Genomic DNA, 25,502 nt, shown 5'->3' with positions numbered 1-25,502 from the left:
ATCTGGAAGGAAGTACCCTGCATTTCTCCTCTTCCATATGTGACCATGAGACATCCTTCCCCAAGTAGGATGCACATCCCCAGAGTATGTACCGCTCCCTAGTCAAAATGAACAAAACAAGTGAAGCAGTTACAGAGACCGCGTGAGAGAACATACAGATCAATGCCTCAGCTCACCAGCAAGGACACAGATGAAAAGCAGGGAATGCTGGATGAATAATTGCTTATATCTAGTCTCAAAAGAGGTGGTTTGGGACCAATATGAGGAGACAAGACCATAGGCTCAAAAACTTGTGTGATCCAAGAAAGGGTAAGATCGAATTGTAAGACCCTCTAGGATTAAAGCCTTATTGGGGTTTGGGCTTGCACTGGGAAGGTTCTTAGAGAATCTTAAAGTTCCAACATCCTCTGCATGGAGAGGTTCTGGAACACATCTAAAGAGTTGGGGTGGGGGAGAGAAGTTGAGGAATTTTATGCTACTTTTCGATAGAACCATGTCACTGAAAATTAATACTAGAGCATCAGTCACCAAGACTGTCGGTCAGTCCTTTAGGTGCATATGAAGTATCTACAGTGTGTCAGACACCACGTGAAGACCTGGGAACAGAATTTAACTTACACACAGTTCCTTCTCAATAATCTGAGAAATAAATCAATGGCTACTGTGGAGGGTGATACGTGCTATCAGCGATGGGGTCTCTAAGGGGAGCTACGGAGGGACGTCGGTTGGGGTTCCCAGAGCCCTGGTGGACTGGTGCACCACACGTGTGAGAAACTGCCAGAGAGCCCAGACAGTCTGAATGGCATCTGTGGGGGAAGTGAGCAGAAACCAGATGCTAAAATGGGGTCTTGTGTTCTAAAATAAGGAATTTAAACTTTTTTCTGAAGGAAAAAAGGGCTTTAAATAGAGAAGTGATACTTTAAGCTTTTTATTTTAGAAAATCCCTATGGCAGTGGCTTGGCTGGTTGGAGATGACAGGAAATTTGAAGCTGGGAGACCTACTAGGCCACTGCTGTAATCTTGCAAGAGAAAAGGGAAGTTGGCCTGCAGTGTGAATGCAGAGGGGCAAATGGATGAGAACGCTACCAGGGCAGCAAGGCCCAGAGTGACGACAGCCTAATCCCAAGGCACGCTGAGAAGGGTTGAGGATGACTTGTGGGTTTTTGGCTTGGACAACTGGTAGAATGTGAAGATACAAAATAGGAGAGAAGTTTGGAAAAAAATAAATATGATTTTATATCACTTGCTGTCCAAAAATAGCCATGCGAAGAGCATCATAGCTCCTTTCCCATTTATCTGGTGAAGCACCAGGGGTATAGGGTACCTGGAAGGCTGTGAAGCAAGTGTCTGATAAATATCTCGTCCCCTCAACTGTATTTCATACCCTACCCACCAGAGCTGTGATAATACTCTCGTACATATCCCCAAGTATAGGATCTTGGATACCGGGCCTTGGTACTCATGAATATTTATAGATTGATTTCCTTTTGGGCTAATCTAACTTTATATTCTAGGTTCAATAATAGGATTAAATACTGTCCCCTACCCCAAAGAAACCACAAATAAAGAACCTTTCCCTTCTTTCCCCAATGTAGGCTAATTTTCATGAGAAGGACTGCAATTTTAGCCATACATGTGAGAGAAATTCCGTGTCTCACGTTGTTTGGGTTACACATTCACAGCAGCAACTCAGCTGACGGGTAGAATGATGCAAAGTAGCCTAATGTTTTTAAGGGATAAACATTTGTTTCATCATCCCTTAAACCTCTGAATGATATTATCTAAGGTTTGTGTGCACGTGGGCTATCCACACAGCATAATTTAACATTGTAACCTGTGTTCTTCCACAGAGGAGTACTCTAACAGAGCCTGGTTTGGGGGGTCCCAAGGCAGCTATGGTCCCTGGTGGAGCATCCCTGGTAGGCTGCACGTGGCATCCTCACTCTAGGCCACGCATCAGGCCCAATTAAACTCAGTGGAGTCCTGCCTCGCCTCACCACCACCAGCAGGCAGGGTACAAAAAGAATCAAGGGCCATCTCCAGAGGGAGTGGCTCTCAGACAGCCTGGTCCCAAGCAGACGACACCTCTGTGGGAAATGGCTTTCTAAATCTGGTACTGGGTGTAAGCAAGCTGATGAGGTGAGTGATGAAGCCAGTCTCTCCAAGCTATGATTTATAGGACTGGGCACCACAGGACTCTTAGGAAAAGTGTGGTGCTAAAACTATAAACGATTCATATTTTCCAGTATGTAAAACATGCTTATAGTCGACTCACTTGAAGTTAATGGCAAATAAGTTGCCAGAGAATCAGACTCTGGCATAAATCAAACAAACGCTGGCCTGTGTAGGAGGCTGGGAACAAAGGTGAAATTCACCCAGGACTGAAGGTCCCTACCTCTCTGTGCCTCATCTTCCCCCCAAGCATGTCACCTCGCCAGCACGACATGACAGTCCTCTTTGCGTCAATAACAGCTTTGCGTGTTTGGGAAGTCATTACGATGATCACTTACAAACTTTAAAAATTCTTTTCTATCTAGATCATCAGTACAGAAAACAGGAATAAGTTGTCTGTTAGTTATCTGCTACCATTATTCTACATCCTAGCAATTTGTCTTGAAAAATAATACTATTAATGGAAAGGCAATAGCACAAAAGGAAAAGGAGAATGCCTCTAGTAGCAGAAACACACGATCTCTCCCCAGCTGTTCATTTCACTGGGTCAGCCATTCCCATGGCTTAGAGCAGGGGCTGCTGAGTGGGTAAGGGGTTGGCAAATTACGCCCACGGACAGCCCTAATCCAGCCCACCATTTGTTTTGTATGGCCCGTGAACTAAGAATGGTTTTTACATTTTTAAATGGTTGAAAATAGAATCCATAGATGGGTAACATTTTGTGACACGTAAAAATGATAGGAAACTCAAATTTCACTGTTGATAAATAAAATTTCAGTGGGGCACAGCCATGCCCATTTGTTTATGTATTGTCTGTGGCTGCTTTTACACTACAATGGCTGACTTGAATAGCCGTGACAGATCCTATGACCCACAAAGCCCAAAATACTACCTGGTCCTTCACAGGAAGTTTGCCAACTCCAGGCTTAGAGGAGTTGCACAACTTGGAATAACTGGCACTACCTAAATACTTGATATGCCTGACTGTCCCCAAATACACTCCCCCCATGGCCTTGTCGCAGTGTCTAAATATCCCATTATTCATCACTTCACTTTCAGTCATTAGAACCTTGGCAGTAATTAATTTATTATATTAGGAAACATGACTTGGGAATAAACCACAGGATCAGGTGGGGGTAGGAGGTGGTGGGGAGGGGGCCCAGGTGTGTGGAGCAGATGGGCTTCTACAGCCCATCTGACCTGATTCACAATATTTCTAGGCTTTATGAACTAACTTGGGGAGCAGAGGATCTTGGGCCACGCTCCATATGACAGCAACTCAGCTAAGGTTCCCAAAACTATCATGAAGGTTTATCAGTAACTGAGTAAACCTAGAAATCTTTCTCCCACCCCCAGTCATTTATAGCTATTTTTCTGAGTCTAAATGTCCAGGCATCCATGGTGACTGGGGCATTCTAGAGGACCCAAGGACAAGGCATGGAGGCTTCAGCACAAGCCATCGATGCCTCTAGGGCTGACTTGTTACCCTGAATCTGATCACTCCATTTCCTCTTTGTTTCCTACACTTGCCTCACCTCTAGGTTGAGAGAGTTGGCCTGAATTGAACAAGAAGCGTGGAAGGTAGCAACAGGCCAAGGAGCCCCCATCCGCTCTGAACCCATTCTACATTTTCACAGAGTCCTAGGCCCTGAAACGCTGGGTGGGGCCCTGGGGCTGCAGAGCCCCAGAAGCTTATCTGTGGCTTGGAGACCCCAAAAGCCCAGCCTAGGACAAGAGTCACTCAGTTGTACACTGGAGTTCTGGGTTTGCAAAGCATATGGAATAAAATCCCAAACTGTAGAGCAGGCAGCTCTAGACAGTGAGTGGAGAAAAGAACAAGCACAGGAAGGGTGAGGGTGAGAGCGTCACACTGGACTTGGGCAGAGCAGGTGGAGAAATCTAGGGAAAGCTGGCACATTCCGGCTACATTTACTGGATGTGACGTTTAGAAAAATAAATTTTAATTCTGTGACTCTGATATCATCTTTTTAATGACATCAGAAGAACCTTAAACAGAGCAATGCCTTCTTCCTTCCTCAGTCCCTTTTGGCCAAAATGTTTAGTCTAGGAGGAATTAACAAGTTGCTAGAACAAGAAAGGGGAGTCACGTGGGGTGGGGGGAGGGAGGGAGACATATTGTGTTCAGCAGTACAAATCTCAGGGCTGTTTTTCCCCGGCAGTAGGTCACTCTGCTGCATGCGGTAGGTCACAGAGATGACAGGGATGTGAATTAGCTCACTGTACAATTCAGATTTGGTTATTCAGAGCTGGGAGACAAGGAGGTAGAAATTGCAGTTCTTTTGGCCTAAGAGAAAAGTGTTCCAGTGTCCTTACTGCTCAGGTTTATCCAGCAGCTTCAATTCTTCTTCTTTGGATGTCTCGTAATACTTTCTTATTTTAACCAATTCATCCTCTTGGGCTCTCTGCATTCAATAGAAAAGAAAAGAACAAATGAGCAATCAGAGTCTGTCTAAGGTGGTGGGCCTCAAAGTGTGATCCCTAGGTCGGGTGCAGTGGCTCATGCCTGTAATCCTAGCACTTTGGGAGGCCAAAGCAGGAGGACTGCTTGAGGCCAGGAGTTAGAGACCAGCCTGAGCAAGAGCAAGACCCTGTCTCTACAAAAAATAGAAAAATTAGCTAGGTGTGGTGGTGAGCACCTGTATCCCAGCTACTGGGAGGCTGAGGCAGGAGGATTGCTTGAGCCCAGGAATTTGAGGTTGCTGTGAGCTATGACACCGATGCACTCTAGCCCAGGTGACAGAGTAAGACTATGTCTCCAAAAAAAAAAAAGAGAAAAACTCAAAGTGTGATTCCATTCCCTAGACTAGTAGTATCAACATCACCTGTCACTTGTTAGAAATGCAAATACTGGCCCACTCTAGATACAAGAAACTCCAGGGGTGGGGCCAACAAGCCCTCCAGGTGATTCTAATGCATGCTGACGTTTGAGAATCACTGGCTAATACAAATGGTCATAACAAATGCACCCAGACATTTGTCTGCTACCTTTGACTCTCCCGTCTCTTCCCCTATAAGCAGACTTGGGGCAAGTCATCCTCAGCATTCACCTCCCTACCCTCAGAACAGCCCTCCTACCTTACACTGGCTCCCCACTCTTACTTCTAGCCACCATCATCCCTTTTTCTGCATTTCATAAATACCTGTCTGTACCACTTGTTTTGGCATTTGGTCACATACCTTCCCAATTTATCCAACTATTGCAGTTGCATGCAGCTAGCCTCCACTGTGAGCTAACAAGTACCGACCATGTGCATAGTCCAGAGCTCATGGTAACAACAAAAAGCATCTGGAAGGTGCTTTGCCTTTGACAAAGTCCTTTAACATCAATTACTGTCTCTTCAGTTTATAGATGATTCCAGTGAGGCTTACTCTAAGTATCTGGTAAAGAACTTCTGACTTAGAACTAGTCTTTTTGCCACTATACCTTGCTGACTTCTAAGTACTCAACTAATGCATAATTAGCTCCTGATAGCCTGGTATTTTTGTGCCTTAAGGTTTATTAATGAAAGCTTTACTGATGAAGCATGTTAGAAGTTCCTAACTGGTTCTACTAAACAGCTCCTGAGATATACATATAAAGGATGTGAAAAGGAGTAGGAAATTCGTGATCCCACCCGGCCTAGAATATTAGGCTAAGGAAATTTTCTATAAGAGACTTAAGGTCCCAGGGGACGTAAATATAGAAATGAATCATCTGTTTAGCTGGGTGACTACAACATACCATGGAGCCTCAAGCAGCTTCCTGGGAAATACCGTTACTTAAGAGGCTCAGGTTCAATCTACGTTTTTGCAAACTAACAGTGAAACCAGAACAATTAACAATCGTGGGAATTCTGACTCTACTGTGCCATCTTCTCAAGAGAGCCTGCTAATTCTGTGGGTTATTTATGTCCACCTTATAACCAGAATCAAAAGACCTTATATGTGTACAGTGCTGTTTACTTTCAAAATACACTGCTACTGCTACATGTATTCAATTCTCATTTAATATAAAAAATGAGGTACAGCCCACTATATTGTCCACTGTACTGATGATCAAACAGGATTTAAAGAGTTTAAGCAACTGGCCCAAGGTTATTCACTCAGCAGCCAATGGTACAGCCTCAAACCTAAATCTAAACACATACCCACCATCCTATACTGCTTCTCATGTTCAATGCCACCAGCTCATTTGGACTAAGAGTTATCATCCAAGCTGGTATTAATATTCCCACTCTTCAGAGGAAGACACTGGTGTATGTCATCATTGAAGTAGGCAACCTACCTTCATTCACTTTGCCAGCAGGCATCAGGGCTGGGTTCCAGGGCACATATGTGGTCTCCGTCTGAACTGCCCTATCTTACAGATGCGCAATGAGTGTGGTATTTGCAGTTACCACAGTGAGTGAGGAACGTAGTGCCTCTCTCATGTCTACTCCCATTCAAGCTTGTGTTTCTGTGCCTTAATCTATTCCACGCTGTGTCAAAATCCTTCTTATCAGAGAACATGAATGGTTCAGTGATTTTTTGGGTAGGAGAAAGACACGGAAACTAGCTCTGACACTCACGTTTTCATACAAGGCTGCCAGGGTCTCCAGATCAACCACAGAGTCATCCACATTGAAAATGGCTGCCGGGCAACCAAAAAGAGAAGGAAAAGAGGAAAAGGATTTGATTAGACCCTCTGAACCAACTTTACTCCATGTCCAGTTATCAAGCAATTAATACAGTATTGCACTTTCTTCCACAAGTTGCGCCTCTCAGCTTGTTTCTCCCCCACTACCTTTCGCAACAGGGGGTTCAAGTGAAAGAAACCAAAATGGTTCCTATCGCTGGCCTGAGCCTCAGCCCTGCCTTGTTTAATTCCTCAGCCTTTGGGTCCTTTTGCAGTTTAATTTAGGCTCCACAGGAGAAGTGTTTGTGCTTTAAAACTAAATCAGTTTGTTGGTTTGAAGCGCAATTTTAAATCTTTCTTCTCGGCTGGTAATTGAAGAGATTTAGTACCTAATGCACCAGAACTGACTCTTGCCCATTACCAGAAAGAGAGAGAGAGAAAAGACAATGTTGGCAAATTAAATGAATTCAGGCATGTGATTTCAGGCACCTTTCCATGGCCACTGCAAACATCTTGTTTGGATTAAAAAGATAAGAAAAAGCAATAATTGCATCAATAGCAAATTAAGATTATGGAAACCTCCCATGAGCCAGTTTTAAGGTAGGTTCTCATTCCCACGGTTTTATTAGGATTCTATGATTCTATTTGTTTTGTATCTTAAATAAGTCACTTAGCTGTTAACTAATATACTTATGATTTCATCTAGAGATTTCATCCCATATATACTGGGATGGAAACCTTGAGATTTTAAAGCCTTAATGGATTTGGCTATCAAAGTGTTTGAAATAGGCAGGTCCACATCTTTAAATAATTATTCAAAACTAATAAGGTTGTTCCTCAACCCTACCTCCCTTCCCTGACTTTACGTTGTGAAATTAACCAGCACGCTAGTAAATTTTCTCCGTGGCAGCCTAATTAATTTTATTAAATCAACCAGTGATACTTAGAATGCCTTAAAATTTTGCTCCTCAACCATTATTCTGTTCATTTGCATTACACCATGGTTTTTGGAGAAGGTAGGGATCAAGGTGAAGGACAGGTTGCTTTTGAATTGTTTTGCTTCTTCTGTAATTTAGAATCATATGAACCCTTTCATACAACTGAGCTAAGATCATGTAACTTCACAGAACACTGAGAAACGTACTTAAAATTCCTTCACAGGCCACCTTCTCGAATTTAGGAGTTAATCGACAAGCTACTCCTAGCTATGTGGGGTAGTGAGAAAAGAGGTAAATATGCTAGTGACAAAGTAAGCCACCTCAGACTCCACCAAGACAAAGGAAAATTATGCTTTGAAAAAGGTCAATCTGAAAGTACAAAAGAAAAATGTAATTTGAGGAAAGAAAGAATTTACCCTTGCAGGACTGTTATTTTGTGTGTGAAGATAATATAAATTCACTAATTTATCAAGGAGATATCAGATAGGACATGTATTTTTAAATGTCTGGTGCTTTAAAAACCATAATAGCCAGGAACAATGTCTGTTTTATGTAAATCCCAATGTTCTCCTACAAAACTCAGCCAACATGAATGCATAAGGTAAAATTCTCAAAATAATCTATCAGAAATTTTTGCTTCTAAACTAATCACACATGCTAGGTAACTACATACAACTACAAGCTTAGATATAATAAAAAAAAAATCTTAACTAATGAGAAAGAGAATGATCTGTGAATTTCTTTCCCTAGCGAGTAAATATTCAGTTTTAAAAATTATTCAGTCTGGTCCCAGATACATGGCTTGACAGGTTATGCTGTCAGTCAATCCTCTTCCAGTGTGCTAGGTAACAGAAAGGAAACACCTAGAGAGGATGGGACCAAAGAATAAGTAATGGGCTCTGGAGGCGTTCATTCATTCACACATCTAGCCCTTGAATAAGTATTTGTTGAATGTGCACTAAGTTCCAGAGACTGTTCTAAAGGCTGTGGATATAAGTTAGAAGTGTACAAGACATTCGAAGTACTGATCTCATGAAATCATATCCTAGATTGGGGGTAGAAAATAAACAATATATAATTTCAGATAATGATATACTATGAAGAAACTAAAATAGAGAAATAAACATTACATAGGATAATCAAGGGAGTCATTTTTGAGGAAGTGACATATAAATGAAGACCTGAAGAGGTCAGTTTTACAAGTATCTAGGAGAAGAATGTTCCAGGGAGAGGTAACTACAAAGGCAAATTTCTTTTTCTGATGAAGGAACACATTCAAGTTACAGAAGGACTTCAAGATGACTATCATGAACAGAGCAAAATTTACTCATGATGTGATCCTGACATGTTAAATGGTCTGAGCCTTAGCATATCTGTAAAATAGATCTAATACTACTTACTGAAAATGTTAAATGAGATAATATGTATGTATGAGGTAATATGTATGCTTGGCATAGCACACAGAAGACAGTATGAACTCCAAATGGTACCTATGAACTATGACTATAGTTACTGAGTTTTAATGATCGTTAATGCCTTATCTGCTTTAATGTTTGAAAAGAATTAGGGAAAGAAAACTACAACTACTGAGTGATTTGGGCTATAAATGCAACTTTCCAGAATTCTTAGGTGTTTCAGACAGTAGTTGCTATGAAACTCTTTCAGCCCTTTAAAACCCCACTCAAGGCCCAACTTCAGGAAGCATTATTAATAGGAAAATACATGCACAAATAACTCTAATTACAAAAAGTAATCTATCAAATGTCTTACGGGAAATACAAGATACCTCTGGGATCACTGAGAAAGCTGACCTAATTTTTATCTCTAATTTCAATCTTTCGCGCCAATCTATCCTTCACTATATCACCAAAGTTATTTTTTTAAAACATGGATCTCAAAATTTTACTCTGATGTTCAAAATACTTCCAATGTCTTCCTTTAAATATTAAGTGAAGTCCAAACTCTTTGGCCTGGTTTTTAAGCTCACTCCTTGCCTGGCCCCAAACCATACTTCCAATCTCATCCTCCACCACTTCCTCCAGGCACCTCAGGCTCCAGCCATACTGGGCAATGCCCGTTCCTGAACATGCCATGGCTTCCTCCCTCTCCACATTTCATCATCCAAGGCCCAGGAGTCAAGGCTTTCCTGCCCGGGAAGGATACTCCTTGACCTTTGAATCATTAAAGTCCTCAATCTTTTCCTCTGCCATGGTACCTCACTCATATTTTACATAAGGTGAAGAGAGTATATTTTAAGAATCTGTATTACAGATGTTGCCTAACAGTTTCCTTCCCCCACTAGTTTGTGAAAGCCTTGTAGTAAGGGATTGTTTCTTATGTATCTTGATAACTTTAGCTCCCAGCACAGTACCTGGGGTACAATAGGTATAAAATAAATGCTTGTGGATGTGACATATGCCACAGGACTCCCAAAGAGTGAGTCCTTCTGCTGATGTGAGGAAAAGTTTCTTGACAAAGAGGACATGGGGTCTAGAAATAGAAAACAGAGAGACTTTAAAGGGGGATAGGATTTTAGCAGATAAAAATATTACATTATGGAGGGGGCGGGTATTTGAATTAAAGTTGTTTGCTCCTTTCCGATTTGTCTCTGTCCAAAAAAATTGAGATTTAGTAAGTAGTGGTACATAATCATGCCCTCCACTCACTTACTTAGTGTAGATCCATTGCTTGCCTAAATATTCCATAACAGAAATAAATTTAACAAATGAATTTTCTCACTATTAGGGAATGAATAAGGAAAATACCTCTCCCATCACTCTTACTTTCAAAGTTTTAAAGGGCAATATCACCTTAGGAAAAAAGGTTACGAGTAAACTGTTACATTGCTTCAGGCAGATACCTAAAACACCCATTTATTAATCACCATTAATTAAGCCAAACTCATTCTAAACAACCACAATTTGTAAATATGCAACAAATGCCAGCGAACTAAAAAGATAGGAGACATTCCAACTGGAAGAAGCAGGTACAGATAGGCTCATGGAACGTTCAGACAATGATAGGTAGTTCAGTTTGGGCTTGAAGAGAGACTTAATAAGGGACTGGGGACATAAGGCTGCAAATCCAGTTTGGGGCAAGATCTTATAGAATTGTGAATGCCATAAAGAGCCTGTAAGGCACTTGATACATACGAGGGAGTCATTGAGCAGTATGAGTAGAGGAGTAAATCAAACAGAATATTACACAGGACAGGTCGAAATTTGGAAATACCAGTTTAGAGCCTATTGTAGTGGGCGAGAGGTAGCAAAAACCTGAACAATGTGGACAGAAGAGATAGGGCAGGGGAGAAAGGTGCTCTGTAGCACTATCCACTGATATCACTAACTAGCTCTGGGGATGAGGAAGCAGAGTGTAAAACCACTCTGAGACTTTACACCTAGATTTAGAGGAAGAGCTTTGTACCATCCCCCCAGAAGTAGGCAGAGGAGTACAAGAGACAGGCATGACCGTGATCTTCCCCCGAGGCCTAGGAAGGAATGGAGTAGAGGAAAAGGACTGGTAAAGGAAGAAACAGATAAAGAGATTAATTTAGGGCCAATGCCAAATATTCCACTGAGGTTTCTCCTCTTCCATACAAGGATCTTAAAAATAAAATTTAAAAATTTAAATTCATAGGTGGAAGAAGCAGTATCAAGAGATCATCTGCTTGAGCCCGGGAGATTAAGAAAAATAAATTATTTCTATTATTTTTACCCTACAGAGTAACCAAGGAAGGTTAGAGTATTGGCCAAAGGTCTAAAAAATAAAAAAGCATGAGTCCTAGGACTCCTAAGAGAGCTGTCTTATGTGTACATAATGCTACCTCCTATTCACCAAATATAGTTTAAGTTTCTAGCAGGCCAGAATCCATACCTGATAATTCTATTCCCAAAATACTGGAACAATGTATTAGAGAATCAACAAATGCTCTCCGTTTAAGTCATTCTTGAAAGCACTTACCATTAAACTTATAAGCCATTACATAAACCCATTAATTAGTTAACTGATGATCACAATGTGGAAAGAAATCAGTCTTTGATTAAAATATTTTTGGAGTTACCTAGGATCAGATAGCCCCCTCCACTTTACATGTTAAAAATACACACTCCCCGTTTCTGTCTGTTCCTTTTGTGTGCACATATACACACACCTTTCATCTTATAAGCTGAACAAACACATACCAGCCGGCATGATTCTACAGCAAGCCTCAAAGCCCTGATACAGTAATTCCAAGTAATCCTGGCTTTTGTTCCCATCTGTATAGGGCTCATTATACCAACGCTCCTGCAGATGGTGTCAGAAAGGTGAAGTGTCAAATCCACAAAGGGGAGACCCCAACAACTCATTGCTACTGCAATATCAATCATTGCTGGTGGTTTTTACTTTTATCTCCCTCCCTCCTTAGTTGTCCCCACTCACACTGTCAGTTTAGTTAGAATATTTCACCTACACCTCACAATATGCCAAAAGGAAGTAGACACACGCTGTGAAAAGCTGGTAATTTTATTGGGTTCCTTTACCTTTAAAAATCTGTTACTTGGTCAAGTCTGGTTTCTGGGCTTCTTTTTTGCAGGGAAATTGAGGCAAACATTTTTATGTGGTCCTCTGGTGCCTGCTCTGTACTACAAGAATTATATACACAAGGATCATTAGAGTAGTGTTTCACCCATTAAGATATAATAACCGTCAGCAGGGACAAAAAGCAGATCAGTATCACAAATTCAAACTAACAGGCACACATAAAAACTATGTGCCTGCTCTAGGCACATGCACAGGGTCAGCTGAATTCCCTCTCCAGTTCAGAGACAGCTTTTCACAAGACCAGGGTAAGTAGAAAGAACATGCAGGAATTCTCCGAGCCCTTCAGCCATTTTTTAACCCTGAACATTTCTATCTCCAAAGGAACCACGTCTAAATAAACAAAGAATCTGCTTGCTGTTTGAAGGGCTTCTAATTAGTAAAAATACAGGCAGCGTTACTTAAGGGAGTTCTTTTTGACGGAAGGAGCACCTTTGGGCAAGAAACATGGGAGACTGGGATGGGAAAGGCATGCCCTTTATGTAGTCTGTTAGCTTAACCAAAGTAATTCTCGTCATTTACTTCCAAAATGTGGAAGATGTCACAGACAGGTAAGGTTGGCTTGGCTCACCAGGCTTTGGCTGGATGTTCATTTTAAGAATGATTCCTGTATAGCCTATTTTGTTCTTTTTTGTATTTCCTTAAGTAGCTGACATGATGGAATTGTACAGAGTGGGTGTGTAAGAATTGTTTGCAAAGGGACTAGATTTATTCTCAGCCCAGGAAAGCAGAGATTGATAAGATTATTTTACTCTATTGATAGAAATTATTTTGTTCACAATGTTAACTTTTAATAGCCACCATAAAACTTAGCTGTTTTGCTCAAATTACTGATTTTTTTAAGGGCTCAATAAAAATTCAATCCGGGCCATTTGGGGTGGCTCACACCTGTAAACTCAACCCTTTGGGAGGCTGAGGTGGGAGGATCACTTGAGGCAAGGAGTTCAAGATCAGCCTGGGCAACATAGTGAGACCCTGTCTCTTCAAAAAACATAATAAAAAAATTATCTGGGTTTGGTGGCATGTGCCTGTAGTCCCAGCTACTTGAGAGGCTTAGGCAGGAGGATCGCTTGAGCCCAGGAGTGCGAGGCTGCAGTGAGCTATAATGGTGCCACTGCACTCCAGACTAGGTGATAGAGAGAGACCCTGTCTCAATCAACCAACCAACAAATACAAACTCAATTGAAAAGGAAAAAAGAATAGAGTGGGGAAAGTAATGTAGAAGGACTTGGTTTGTTAAAACTCCCATGTATCTGACCTCACAAAACTCTCACAATGCTACTCCCCTGACCTCTTTGAAGGAAAAGGAAAGGAGACCACAGGGTTCATGGAAGGAGGCAGAGGTAGAATCAGAAAGGGGAAGAAAGGGAGAGCAGGAGCTTATTACCACAATTTCACCTCCAAACAATGAGGCCATCACTGAGAGGGAAGACCACGTCCATGATAAAACTGCAAGAGGTGAAAAGGAGGGGGCAGGCAGAGAGGAGTGTGGAGCGTGGGGAGCCAAGGCAAAGGCAAGACAGGAGACTGCACAGACCTGTTCCCACTGAAGAGCAATGTAACCAAGTCTCTTGACAGTGGTCATAGCTCTCCTATAACTGTTCCTCTCTTAGAACCTACACCTAACTTTCTCCCTACTGGCCGCTATGTTCCACCTCCCATCAGTACCAGGCGTGCCTGTGCAGACAGAAATGCACAAATCCTCACACTATGCAAATATCCAAATAAGCTGCTTAAGGGCACCAGTGAAGAAGCAGTTTAAGGGATCTCTGTCCACTACACCAGAAGGTGGGGACAGCAAGCATACTTTACTGGGGATTAATACTTAACAATTAATAGCTCGTATTTACTGGGAGTTTCCTCTGTGCCAGACAGGACTCTAGGTGTTTTACATTTAATTGTATGAGCTGGGTGCTGTTGTTGTCCTTAGTTTTACAGATGATGAAACTAAGGCACAAAGGCACACAGCTTGATTTCCCAAGCTCAATTCCATAATTTCCCCAACTATCCTCCAAGGCAGTGGGAATTTACTGGACCAAGATGATACTTCTTCCATCCTCTATAGGTGTCAGGCTATAAATAATCACCCACCTAAAATCCTTACCACCTAAAAAAGTCAATGAATCAACCAACCACCCAATGAACCAACTATCCACAAAAGTCTACAAAGAAACCTTGGTCTCTAAACGGCATCACTTGCTTTTTACATTAATTAGCAATCTCTGAGTGGGAACCATAGACAGCCCATGTTATGAAAATTCCATTTACATATATCTATAGTTCCATAATTGCTTAATTATTGCTAATACTTCATTCAATTCTAATATGCTATTTCAATGTATGGAGTATTATAAAATGATCAAACTTCAATCTTTAACTATTTGCAGTTATTAAAACATAATTAGTAATGCAACTGAGTCATAGCATACAGAATTTCCCTCTCTCCCAGAAAAAGGAAACCTGGAGCTTGAAAATGCCTCATCTTAAATAAAAAATAAAATCTACAGGAACATAAAGTCTAATTTTCTTGAAAATATAGCAATAATTGCAATTTTATGCAGCATGCCAAGATGACCCAAAAAAGCAGCTAAGAACCACAAAAAAATGAAGAAGCACACAAAAGGTTCCTTATAAACACATAAAGAATAAGAAATATCAATGGAATACAGTTTAGAATGTTATCTACATTGCTAAATGCCTGCCAGTGTGTCATGTTAGTTAGTCTAGACCTTAATTTGGTCTTTGATGGAATAAGAGGCAAGTATAAAAGACACAGTGAACAGCAGCTGCCTGGGAGGTGGGAGAAATGACAATCACAAAAGGGACACTTAGTTAATCTATTTCAAAACCTCAAAATCACTCAATCTTATAAAGCAAAAAAATCCCAATTCTCACCTAAGTCCAGGCATGCACTCTGCCTGAAGGTGCCCGAGATGCCACTTTCTAGGTACAATTAAAATTGTCCATGGTTCAAACCTCAAAGAGAGGCACAGAGCATAGAATTCACAAAACTTCCCTTTCTATATCCCCTCTATTCTCTGGAGGGCAGTGGAATGAGAAACAGTTTGGGTTAAGCTGCTTCTGTTCTTCCATTAGTTCTGGTTCTTTTAAGCCAAAATTACATTCCAGGCAGATTGGATGGTCTCGGCCAGTTGCCTGAAGGTAAAGTACAAAGAAATGCCACCCTCTGCTTTCTGGACTGGGCTCTGTGTGTAAAGGAATGTGTCATGGCTTAGAAAGAGGTGGGCGGGAGCCCTGCTGCTTAGGTGTTTTAGACTCAGTGGGAGGAAGGAAAAGGTGGAAAAGGAAAGGGAAATACTAGAACTACTACTTATATTTGCCTAAATTTTTTTCAAAACTCAGCTCTACCAATGTTTAATAAGTTGATTGACACTGCCCCTTCATTCAGTCCGTATGTCGGCAGGTCAGAATTACATGTCACTTTTGGTGGGTAAACTCCTTCATATGTGACAGCCTCACTTGTTTCTTCGCTTTCAACATATTGTGATTTTGGGGGGCTCATTATGTGAAGTTTTCTGATTCTAAAAGTATGGTTTTAACTAGACTTTACAAGATAAACAAGTTGGCTTTAAAAGATTCCTGCAGAGAAACCCCAAATTGAAGATAATCTGTCAACAATAAGAAAATGGCAGAGCAAACACTTTGATTGCTTAGCACAAGCTCTTTATCAGTCATGGAAGGAGGTAAAAACAAGTACAGTTGAATCAGATCTGCCAAGAAGTTGACTTCTATAAATAGACTTTATCAAGAAAACTATTTGAAATGTGGGTTTGAATTCATTATTGTTAATAATAAGCCTCAACCTAACAGTATCTTGACCCTTGAGATATCAGGCCAATGAGAACCCACCAAAATCAGCAATTAATTTCATTATTTAACATCATTAATTTCATTTTAATTCATATTTTTGTATATGTTTTAAAATTTGCATATTATTTCTATCAGAGATTTATATAATATACGTGTTTTAGAGAACATACTTTGAGAAACATGCTCTAAAACATTTTACTGGTAAGGGTGTATGATAAAAAATTATGAAGACCAAATGCCTTTTGAGTAGAGGCTATTCTAGGCTAGATTGATATTGTTCCTCAGGAAAAGTCCAAGATAATCGAAGGTGAATTTCAGATGCTTAGTCAAATTTATTACGTTTTAGACAATTTACATAAACATTGACAGAGATTTCTGGAAATTATTAAAGCAAAAGGGAGCAAGGTCCAATGGGCATTCTCGGATCTGGGTTGTAGACTCTGACTGAGCATACAACTAACTGGCATCGCTTCCTCACATTTTCAACTCAGATTCCTAAACAAAAAGACAGTCTATGCATCATAATGCAGCTGGACTCTCAAACTGAGATTCTGAACTAAAATTAAAAATGTTTTATTTTGGTGTTAAATACTATAAATATGAATTCTGAGTGTACGGGAAATTCCAAATGAATGCCAGGAGCTTTCTGGCACCTAGTCTGTTGCAATGCATATGGAGGTTTATATCAAGAATAGTCAACAGCAATTTTCCATCTCCCTGGGGACAAGAACAAGAGGAAATCACTAACGTGGAATGAAAACACTAATTTGCAATCTCCAAGGATGCCAAATGCTTTTAAATATAAGTCATCCTATCTGGCAGATGGAAAACCAACAGCAAGTCAGTTGCTTATTCAGAGTCTCTCCTGGACCAAACGCAAGCACTGCGAGTGTCTTGGTCAGACAGGATACATGGCTGAAACCATGTTTCCTCCACAACCAACATCTTCCCTTTAGTGATTTAGTGTTTTAAACTCCAGGCAGTATATGGATTTGGCTTTCTTCAACAAAATGTCAAACACTTGGGTAGAAGGAAACAGATAAAGTTCCCTTTTAGAGGTATATTATATCCCAAACCTAGCACTATCCACTTACCGCCAGCTTAAAATTTTCAGACGCTCACTGAACACTTCAGTGGACATGTCTCCAGTCACATCACACTGAAATCACCCAAAGCAGAGTTCCCCTTCTGCTTCAACCCCTGCTTTTGCTCCTGTATTTCTAGCTTCTGGGTTTTGGTACCACCCTACACCATTTATCACGTGAACAATTACAACCCCTTTCTCACAGATTTATCCTCTTTCAGTCCTATTTTTGTTTATTCATCCAACAGGCACTTGAAGACCATTACCTGTGTGCCAGACACAAGTACAAGGTACCGGGGACACGTCAGTGAGCAATCTCCTCCTTGGAACTTACATTTTGGTGGTAGATGGAAATGAAAACATAAGCAGATGAACAAGTAAGATACTTTGTGCTGTGAAGGAAATAAGAGAATTGCCTTAGGATAATATAGTAGGGAGGCTCTGGGAGGGCCTCTTTGAGGTGACATTTAAGCTGAAACCTAGAGTAAAGAAAAGAAGCTACATAGAGAAATGGGGTGGAAAAGCACTTCACACAGAGGGACGATGCTGTGCTATTCGTTCAAAACATGCTGTGCAGGCAGACACGGAAGGAGGAAAAACCTTGGCCTTTTTAAGGAATCAAAGACGACCACTGTGGCTGGCTAGAGTACAGCAGGAAGGGATGTGAGCAGAGCAAAGAGAAGGAAGAGAGCCATGCTTCTGCCAAAGCACACAAGGACTTCGAGGCCCGTCTTCCATGCGACAATCTGACAGATAACGGCACTGCCTCTCAAATTTCTTCCCCCCATTACTGGTGCAGTAACGTACAAATTTCTAGTGATAATATTCAGGGATCTTCTGCTCTGGATGCTGCTGGTGTTTCTAGCCTTGTACCCTAAAACAACCCAAATTCACATGCAATGTGTATGTTCTAGTTGTGCCTTTTTCACCTGTTTTGTTTCATGCTTTTTCCTCAATTGGAAAAGCTCCTCTCTGTGTGATGACCACTATTACATCCTCTCAGACTCATCAGAAGTTTTATAGGAAGAGTCAAGATATTGCTTTCTGTATTTTGTAGCCAACTTTATTGTAATCTTGGCTGCTTTACACTTCTCTCACCATCTTGGGGGCTCTGGAGGGTATCAGAGTCTGATCTTATGTGTGGTTGTAGTCATGGTGCCTGACACAGAGCTGGCACTCAATACATGTTGAAGGCAGGAAGACAGGCAGTTAGTTTTGTGTAAATGCACTAGAACAGAATACATGACATTCTTCTAATTCTATGTAGTTTAATACTTAGTTTATATTTTTAAAAATAAAATTACATTTCACAAACATTTGAATATATGACTTATATATGTGATACATTAGTTGTAAACAATGCCTAATCATCACAGATATTCCTAGCCAAAAAAACGCAACATGACATAAAAGAAACGAATTCTTGCTCTGCTACTTGTTACTTTTAAGACCTTACAGTATAGAGCCCAAAATTCCATTCTCTGAATGTGCAGTATATGCTGAGCCTGGTGGACCACAGAGAAGTGCTCACTTTACAAAGGAGGAATATAAGGTTGCTCTTTAAGAGTTGAACCAATTAAAGTCATATTACCCATCAGTGGGAGGTAACAGTGGGCTGAAATACCCAAAACTTATCGCAGGGTGACAAAGCTGTAATCTTAGCAAGATTGAAATATCATTGCCATTTAGAAAATTAGAATGCTTAAGGCTCTCCAGAAATCTTGTAGGTACTTCTATTCCTACCAAATGAACAATATGCTTTCCAAGAACCAAGTACTGCATTTTGTTTCTAAATCTGTTTAGGCTTGTCTCTTTGTATTATTGCCTTTATCTCTCTCATCCATCTCTTTGTTCATTCATTCGAAAAATATTTATTGTGCGCTTATGATGCATGTGCTGGGATAGAGTGATGGAAACAATATTGTAGTGAAGAAAATGGCATAAACAGATACATACTGCCAAGGAGAGACAAACGATTCGGAGAAAATGATAAACAGGTAAGAGTTTTTTTTTTTTAGTCATGAGAAAGGAATATTCTCCTAAGTGAATATACCAGCTTTCTGGTTTATACTGCAGCTTCTTGTGAGTTTGGAAAGTGCAAGTTAACGTCTCTGGTCTTCGTGCACTGACAAGGATGAATATATGACCAGAAGGCTGAAGAACAGCCTCCGAATTGTGGTCATTTCACCAGGGCTGATCTACTGTGAGACCCTGCGTGGCTGCCAGCTGGTCTCCCCCAGTCACATTTCACCGTGGCCCCTCTCACATTAAAATAAACCTTTTAGGCCAACATCAGCACAGGGAGTGCTTTCACCAGGATGACAACACAAGGCCAAGTGCATTCCATTCACGACCAGACAAGGATTCAGAGTGAAATGTAACTGACACAGCTTGGGCTCTTCATGACCTTCAGATGCCAGTGTCAGTCAATGATTCTAAAGGAAAACTAACCTCTGATTATAGTGCCATATTCATCTGGAATGCATTACTACATGAAGAAATGGAAGGGACATGATATTTTAGAATTTAGGAGCCAACTCTGTGGTGGATCAGAGAGGTGCCTGAGGAAGGAAAAAGAACTGAAATAGTGCCCACAAGGCCTAGAAGTCTGTGATACTATAATCAACATTGACAATTCTGAAATGAAAGTCCACTTCTGCTTGTTGTAAGCATGTTCTTGACTAGACTAGAATACTGGAGGAAGTTTCAATGAACTAATCTCTTACTCAATTCACAATAAACATTCAATTTAACAAGCCCAGAATGCCATGGGAAGAGAGTTTATGGTCCTGAGTTCGTAACTAGACTACCATGTGTCCGGAATGACTCTTATCCATGTGGCAACCTGACATACTGCAGCAGGACACAAACAGAATAAAGTCTAAGGTGACGTGGACATTGTGAAAACTCATATCCATGGTGTTACACATCATGGTGATGAAACCAAGCACACTTGGGTTTCACCAGGCACATGGACAGTCTTGTTGTTTCAGACAAGACTCTTCCACTGTTCCCAAAGAATCCCTAATTCCAATGACTGTCTCTAAAAAGTTAGTCCCTTACTAAAAGACTATAAACTCCCCTGCAGAGATTCGTTTTGTTTTTCCATTTTTTGTTTGCCCTAGCATCACAATCTTCTAATCTGACTTTATCAGAACCTCAATTTTTCCAGAAGATCTAACTTGAGATTCTTCTAAAGTCACTGAAGAATCCCATTCTAATTTCAATGACAGGCCTTTTTAGCCATCCTCCACCTCAAGCTCACATCAACTACTGCAACATTGTTTGAGGTTTAATATTCACACTATGTATTTAGTTCTACTATTGAACTTAAATATTAGACAGCTTATTTGAATGCTCTGTGGCTATCATTTAATTTAGGATATTTTTAGTTTTTTATGGAATTTTAAATGTTTGCAATACAGCAAAATTTTAACCCCCTGTCAAACTTCCTTTGAAAGGAAAAGTAGTACGTGAAAGTATCTTAAATGACTTGTAGGTCAGAACATATAAAGTCTTCTGCTGAGTAGCAGAGTAAAATAACTTTGAGCAACATGCACTGAAACATAAAAAGTAGTATAATTTCAGGGTGTTTTCACTCCTAAACCCATGATAAATTCTACTGAAACCATCTAAGAGATTGTATTACCACTCAGAAAATATTATAAGTGACATGACAAATGGAGATTTACATTTAACTGATTATTAAGAAAGGGGAGTATTGTTTTCATCCAAGACAGAGATTTCAAAAAGGTATGATAGCTTTTGGTCCACTTTTCTCAAGCCTAAGAAAAATATATGCATACGATTTCTTCTCTTTAAATGCCTTTTATCTAAAATTGAGCCAAAGATAATCAAGTAGATATAATATCATTTGAAAAAATAAAGAATAGAAACTATGACATAACCAAATGGTTGATGAAGGGAAGTGTTTCTCCATGGAAGTATTGTAGCTAAAGAAGAAGAAATGGTGGAATTAGTACGTCATTATTTTGCAAACTTCTAACAAGAGAATGAACCTAGCAACGGGCATTAGTGCCTACTAACATCATGGACAACCAGATATGATATACTTCTTGATAGAATATACAATAGCATCTATGAGGTATTCTGCCCCCACTCAGAGTAAGTCTCTAAATCAAACTAACAGTTTACAGGAACCAGGGGACAGAGAAACATGATAAATAAAAACATGGCAATACAACCACCAAAATCTAAAATGTGGGAAACTCCACAGGACAAGTGACCTGGCTTCAAGAAATAAATTACAAAGAGGGGGAAATGGAGGACAGAAACCTCTAGATTAAAAGAAACTTGAGAGACACATCAAAAGGGATGCATGAAATTTGTTTGGATCTTCATTCGAATTAACTGTAAATGAACAAATGAATTAATGAGTATATGGACAATCAGAGAAATTAGAACTACATATGTGATGATATTGAGAAATTATAGTTAACATTTTTAAAGGCATACTAGTGGCCCTGGAGTGTTGTCTGAAAAAGTATTCTTATCTTTTAGCAATAGTAATAATGGTTTTAACAAATGATTTATAAAATGTCTGAAGTTTGCTTCATAATAATCTAGTTGGTAGTAGGAGGGTGCTTTAGATGAACCAAGAGTGAGTTGATGGTTGCACAGCTGGGTATTAGGTACATGGAATTCATGACATTCTAATTTTGTATGTGTTTGAAATTTTGCACAATAAAATGTTTTTAAAAATTAAAAGGCTTTCAAAAAAGTGATAGAAAAGACTTACCCTGTTGGATATCCTTCATTTCTAAATGTAAACTAGATATCAAGATTCCCACAGTTTGAGATCGTTTTCCATCCAATAACTTGATGATCTGGAATTTAAAATAAATCAATAAACATAAGCTCAAACGAACATGTGATCTTTAAGAAAGCATACCAAAAGCATTAAGATTTTTTAGATACACTGATGAACTAAGTTGATGCTACATGCACTCTAAATAATACTTAATAAAAAGTAGCATCCATAATTATAGACATTTTACAAAATAAATACCACACAAAATTCCACCAGCCTAATACAAACACTAAAATCTTCATAATATTTTACTCTTTTTATTTGAATACATCTTAACTAAGTTGTAATGGCAATATGATGTACAATGTCATATCCAACTTTTTCATTTAGCATTGGAATAGTTTCATATTGCTACTGATGAAGTCACTTCATAGTCTCCAAACTTTTTAGTAATGCCATCTGCTGAGTCATTCAGAGGGGAAAACTGACTCTGATCTTGAGTCAACCATTTACCAGTGGTATGGCCTTCGTAAAGTGACAACCTCCAGTAATTGGACTTCTTCATCATGAAGTAGGGCTGACTGTATTTAGTTTCTACATTAATTTTAGAAACTAAATGACAATATATGCAAAGCACCTAATATAGTTCTTGACATATCTTATTTAAATAAAATTTCCCTGTTTAAGAGGTTGCTTCCTGTGTTATTATTAATATCAAAATATAATGCTTTGTACACAAAGCTTTAATTTTAAGTTAAAGTTTTTTATAATAATATATACATATATCAAAACTTGTACAATCTTTTTAGAAACTTCAAATACTTCACTTTCAATTATTTCAAACTTTATGACTATTCCATGGAGAGGTCTACATAGTTTTGTGTTTTTCTAAGCCTAGGAAATCAAATCAGCTCCTAATACCATATCACACAGTGGCCACTAGGGGAAAAAATTATCTTTTCTGTCACGTGGCAGGGCTGCAAAATTTGATAGGAAATACACATAAAACATAACCAAATCATATAAATGTTTTTAATGGACTTTGCTGGGTAAAAAACAAACTAAGCTAAATAGCTATGCTTCCTTTCCCCCCAGGCACTTAAAGACTTGTCAAAATATAGTGAAGACAAGACTAAACAGTAACAAACATATACGTTTATATCATTACTATACTAAGCTGAACTGCTTGCTGGTTGAATGATAAGGGATAACAAAAGTTTGTTCAATTAAGATTATCTAACAGTCTAATTGTCTAACTGTTTATCAATTGATCCTGAATCAATTATTGCCAGCCTTTTTTTCTTTCCCTGTTCAGAGTGACCACTTTCATATAACTATTAGACTTCAAATACAGTAAATATTAAGGTTTAATCAAGGTTTCAGGAAAATATGATTTTACAATCCAATGTGTTGAACCATTTCAGTATTTTCCTTAGAGAAAGATTCTTGGGAGATACAGAATATCAGGAGTTTTACAGAGAAATACAGAAGGTACTTCGTGTTTTTATTTATTTTTTATATGAAAGCAAAAGAGATTAAGCACAATCAAATATCTTCTTTAAAAATGCTATTTCTGGATTTTTCTTAGAGAACCCAAATTTAAAGTCAAGTGATTTTTAAAAGTCCAATAAAAAATTAAGAAAATCCAAATTAGTTTTATGTAAATATTCAGTCATGACAAAGCAAGTCCTAAGTAGTTTGTAGCTTAGTGATTTAAAAAAAAAATCACTGTGGTGAAAATGTTGTAAAGAGTCAAAAAGGCAAATGAAATCATCACCTAAACTAACTGGAGAGAAAATTTAAAAGAGGAAAGGCTTTGAGAATTGCCTAGATTTATTCTTAGGTGTCCAGTATATTGACTGATACAACCATGGCCAGGGCATACACACCGGTGTCAAGTAGACAAGCACAGTATCAAATTCATGACCAGATCACAACTGGCTTGCAAAAGTTTCTTCAAACAAACATGCTGAAAACTACCAGTAACATATTCTGCCTATAAGAAAGACAATGTGCAAATGCAAGTTTTTCTTTTAGCTAATTGAAAGAGAGAGAGAGGGAGACCACAAGAAAGTGAAAGAGTGACAGAGAGATACTAATTCTGTCTGTCCTTGGGTAAAGTCAAGCAAATCCATCCCCATCTCATTATTCAACCAGGTGGAACTGAGAGCCATTCTTGGAATTTCATATGGTGACTTGGTGTGGCAGGTGTCTGGTGAGTGTTACCTTTAGCTGGACTAATGCCTTAAGAGTTTTTTCTGAAATGTGGTACTGCCTCCTAAAAAGGGGTAGGCAGTGGTGAAGTTAAATCATTTGTATTCTCTTCTCTATCTGTACCAAATTCTCTACTTCTGACTAGACCTTCAGAAATATCCTTCTAAGTTTCCATGTGCCACTCTTTAATTGTGAAATAATACCAAGTTTCTCAAGACCAACTAAATGGTAGGACCACAACGGACACCGAATTATGTGTCCTAAATCCTTTTAGTTTCTTCCATTTTTTTCCTCTCATGGATTTGAAGGTTTAATACTAAGTTTTTATTATTATTGTGAAAAACCTGTTACATGAAATGCACCCTATTAACATATTTTTAAACGTACAGTATGGTATTGTTGACTGTGAGCACAATGTTGTACAACAGCTCTCTAGAACTTTTTGTCTTAACTAAAACTCTATACCCATGGAATAGCAACTTCTCAATATCCTCTCCCCCCAGCGCCTGGCAACCACCATTCTACTGTTTGTTCCTTTGAGTTTGACTACTATGGACACCTCATATAAGTGAAGTCATGCAGTATTTGTCCTTCTGTGACTGGATTATTTTAATGTAGCACAATGTCCTCAAGGTCAATTGATGTTGTCGCAGAAGACAGGATTTCCTTCTTTTTATGGTTGAATAATGTTCCATTTTACGTATATAGCACATTTTCCTTATTCATTCATCCATCAATGGGCATTTAGGTTATCTCCTCCTCTTGGCTACTGTGACTATTGCTGTAATGAACATGGAAGTGGAGACATTGCTTCAAGATCCTGATTTCAATTCTTTTGGATATATACCCAGAAGAGGGATTGGTGGATGATATGGTAGTTCTATTTTTAACTTTTTATGGAACCTCCATACAGTTTTCCATGGTGGCTACACCACTTTACATTTCTGACAGTGTACAAGGGTCCCTATTTCTCCATATCCTCACCAAAACTTGATATTGTCTGTTTTTTTGATAATGGCCTTTCTAACAGGTGTGAGGGGATATCTCATTGCGGTTTTGATTTGCATTTCCATAGTGACTAGTGATGTTGAGCATTTTTTCTTATACCTGTTAGCCATTTGTATATCTTCCATGGAGAAATATCTTTCTTTAGCCCATTTTAAATTTTTTAAAACAAATTTAGTTGTAAAAGTTCCTTATATATTAATATTTTGGATATTAACCCCTTATCAGATATATAGTTTACAAATATTTTCTCATATTCTATAGTTTTCCTTTTTACTCTGTTGTTTTCTTCGC

At 39.3% G+C, this 25,502-nt stretch overlaps 1 protein-coding gene across 1 annotated transcript in view; it reads right to left on the bottom strand.

The window, feature by feature from the left end:
• The window catches only part of LOC105814218 (formin-1-like), a 298,032-nt gene that overhangs the window by 129,715 nt on the left and 142,815 nt on the right, over positions 1-25,502 (bottom strand). The window contains exons 6-8 of the mRNA XM_012649117.1: positions 21,978-22,065; positions 6,741-6,802; positions 4,507-4,595 (exon numbers count right to left, since the gene is read on the bottom strand). Of these exons, the coding sequence (XP_012504571.1) occupies positions 4,507-4,595; positions 6,741-6,802; positions 21,978-22,065 (239 nt within the window). The remainder of the gene's footprint in view (positions 1-4,506; positions 4,596-6,740; positions 6,803-21,977; positions 22,066-25,502) is intronic.

The sequence above is a fragment of the Propithecus coquereli genome, unplaced genomic scaffold, assembly GCF_000956105.1.
Source record: "Propithecus coquereli isolate 6110/MARCELLA unplaced genomic scaffold, Pcoq_1.0 Scaffold3, whole genome shotgun sequence".
Taxonomy (NCBI): Eukaryota; Metazoa; Chordata; class Mammalia; order Primates; family Indriidae; genus Propithecus; species Propithecus coquereli.
The sequence above is the reverse complement of the archived record's forward strand: the minus strand, read 5'-3'. Positions and strand labels throughout refer to the sequence as shown.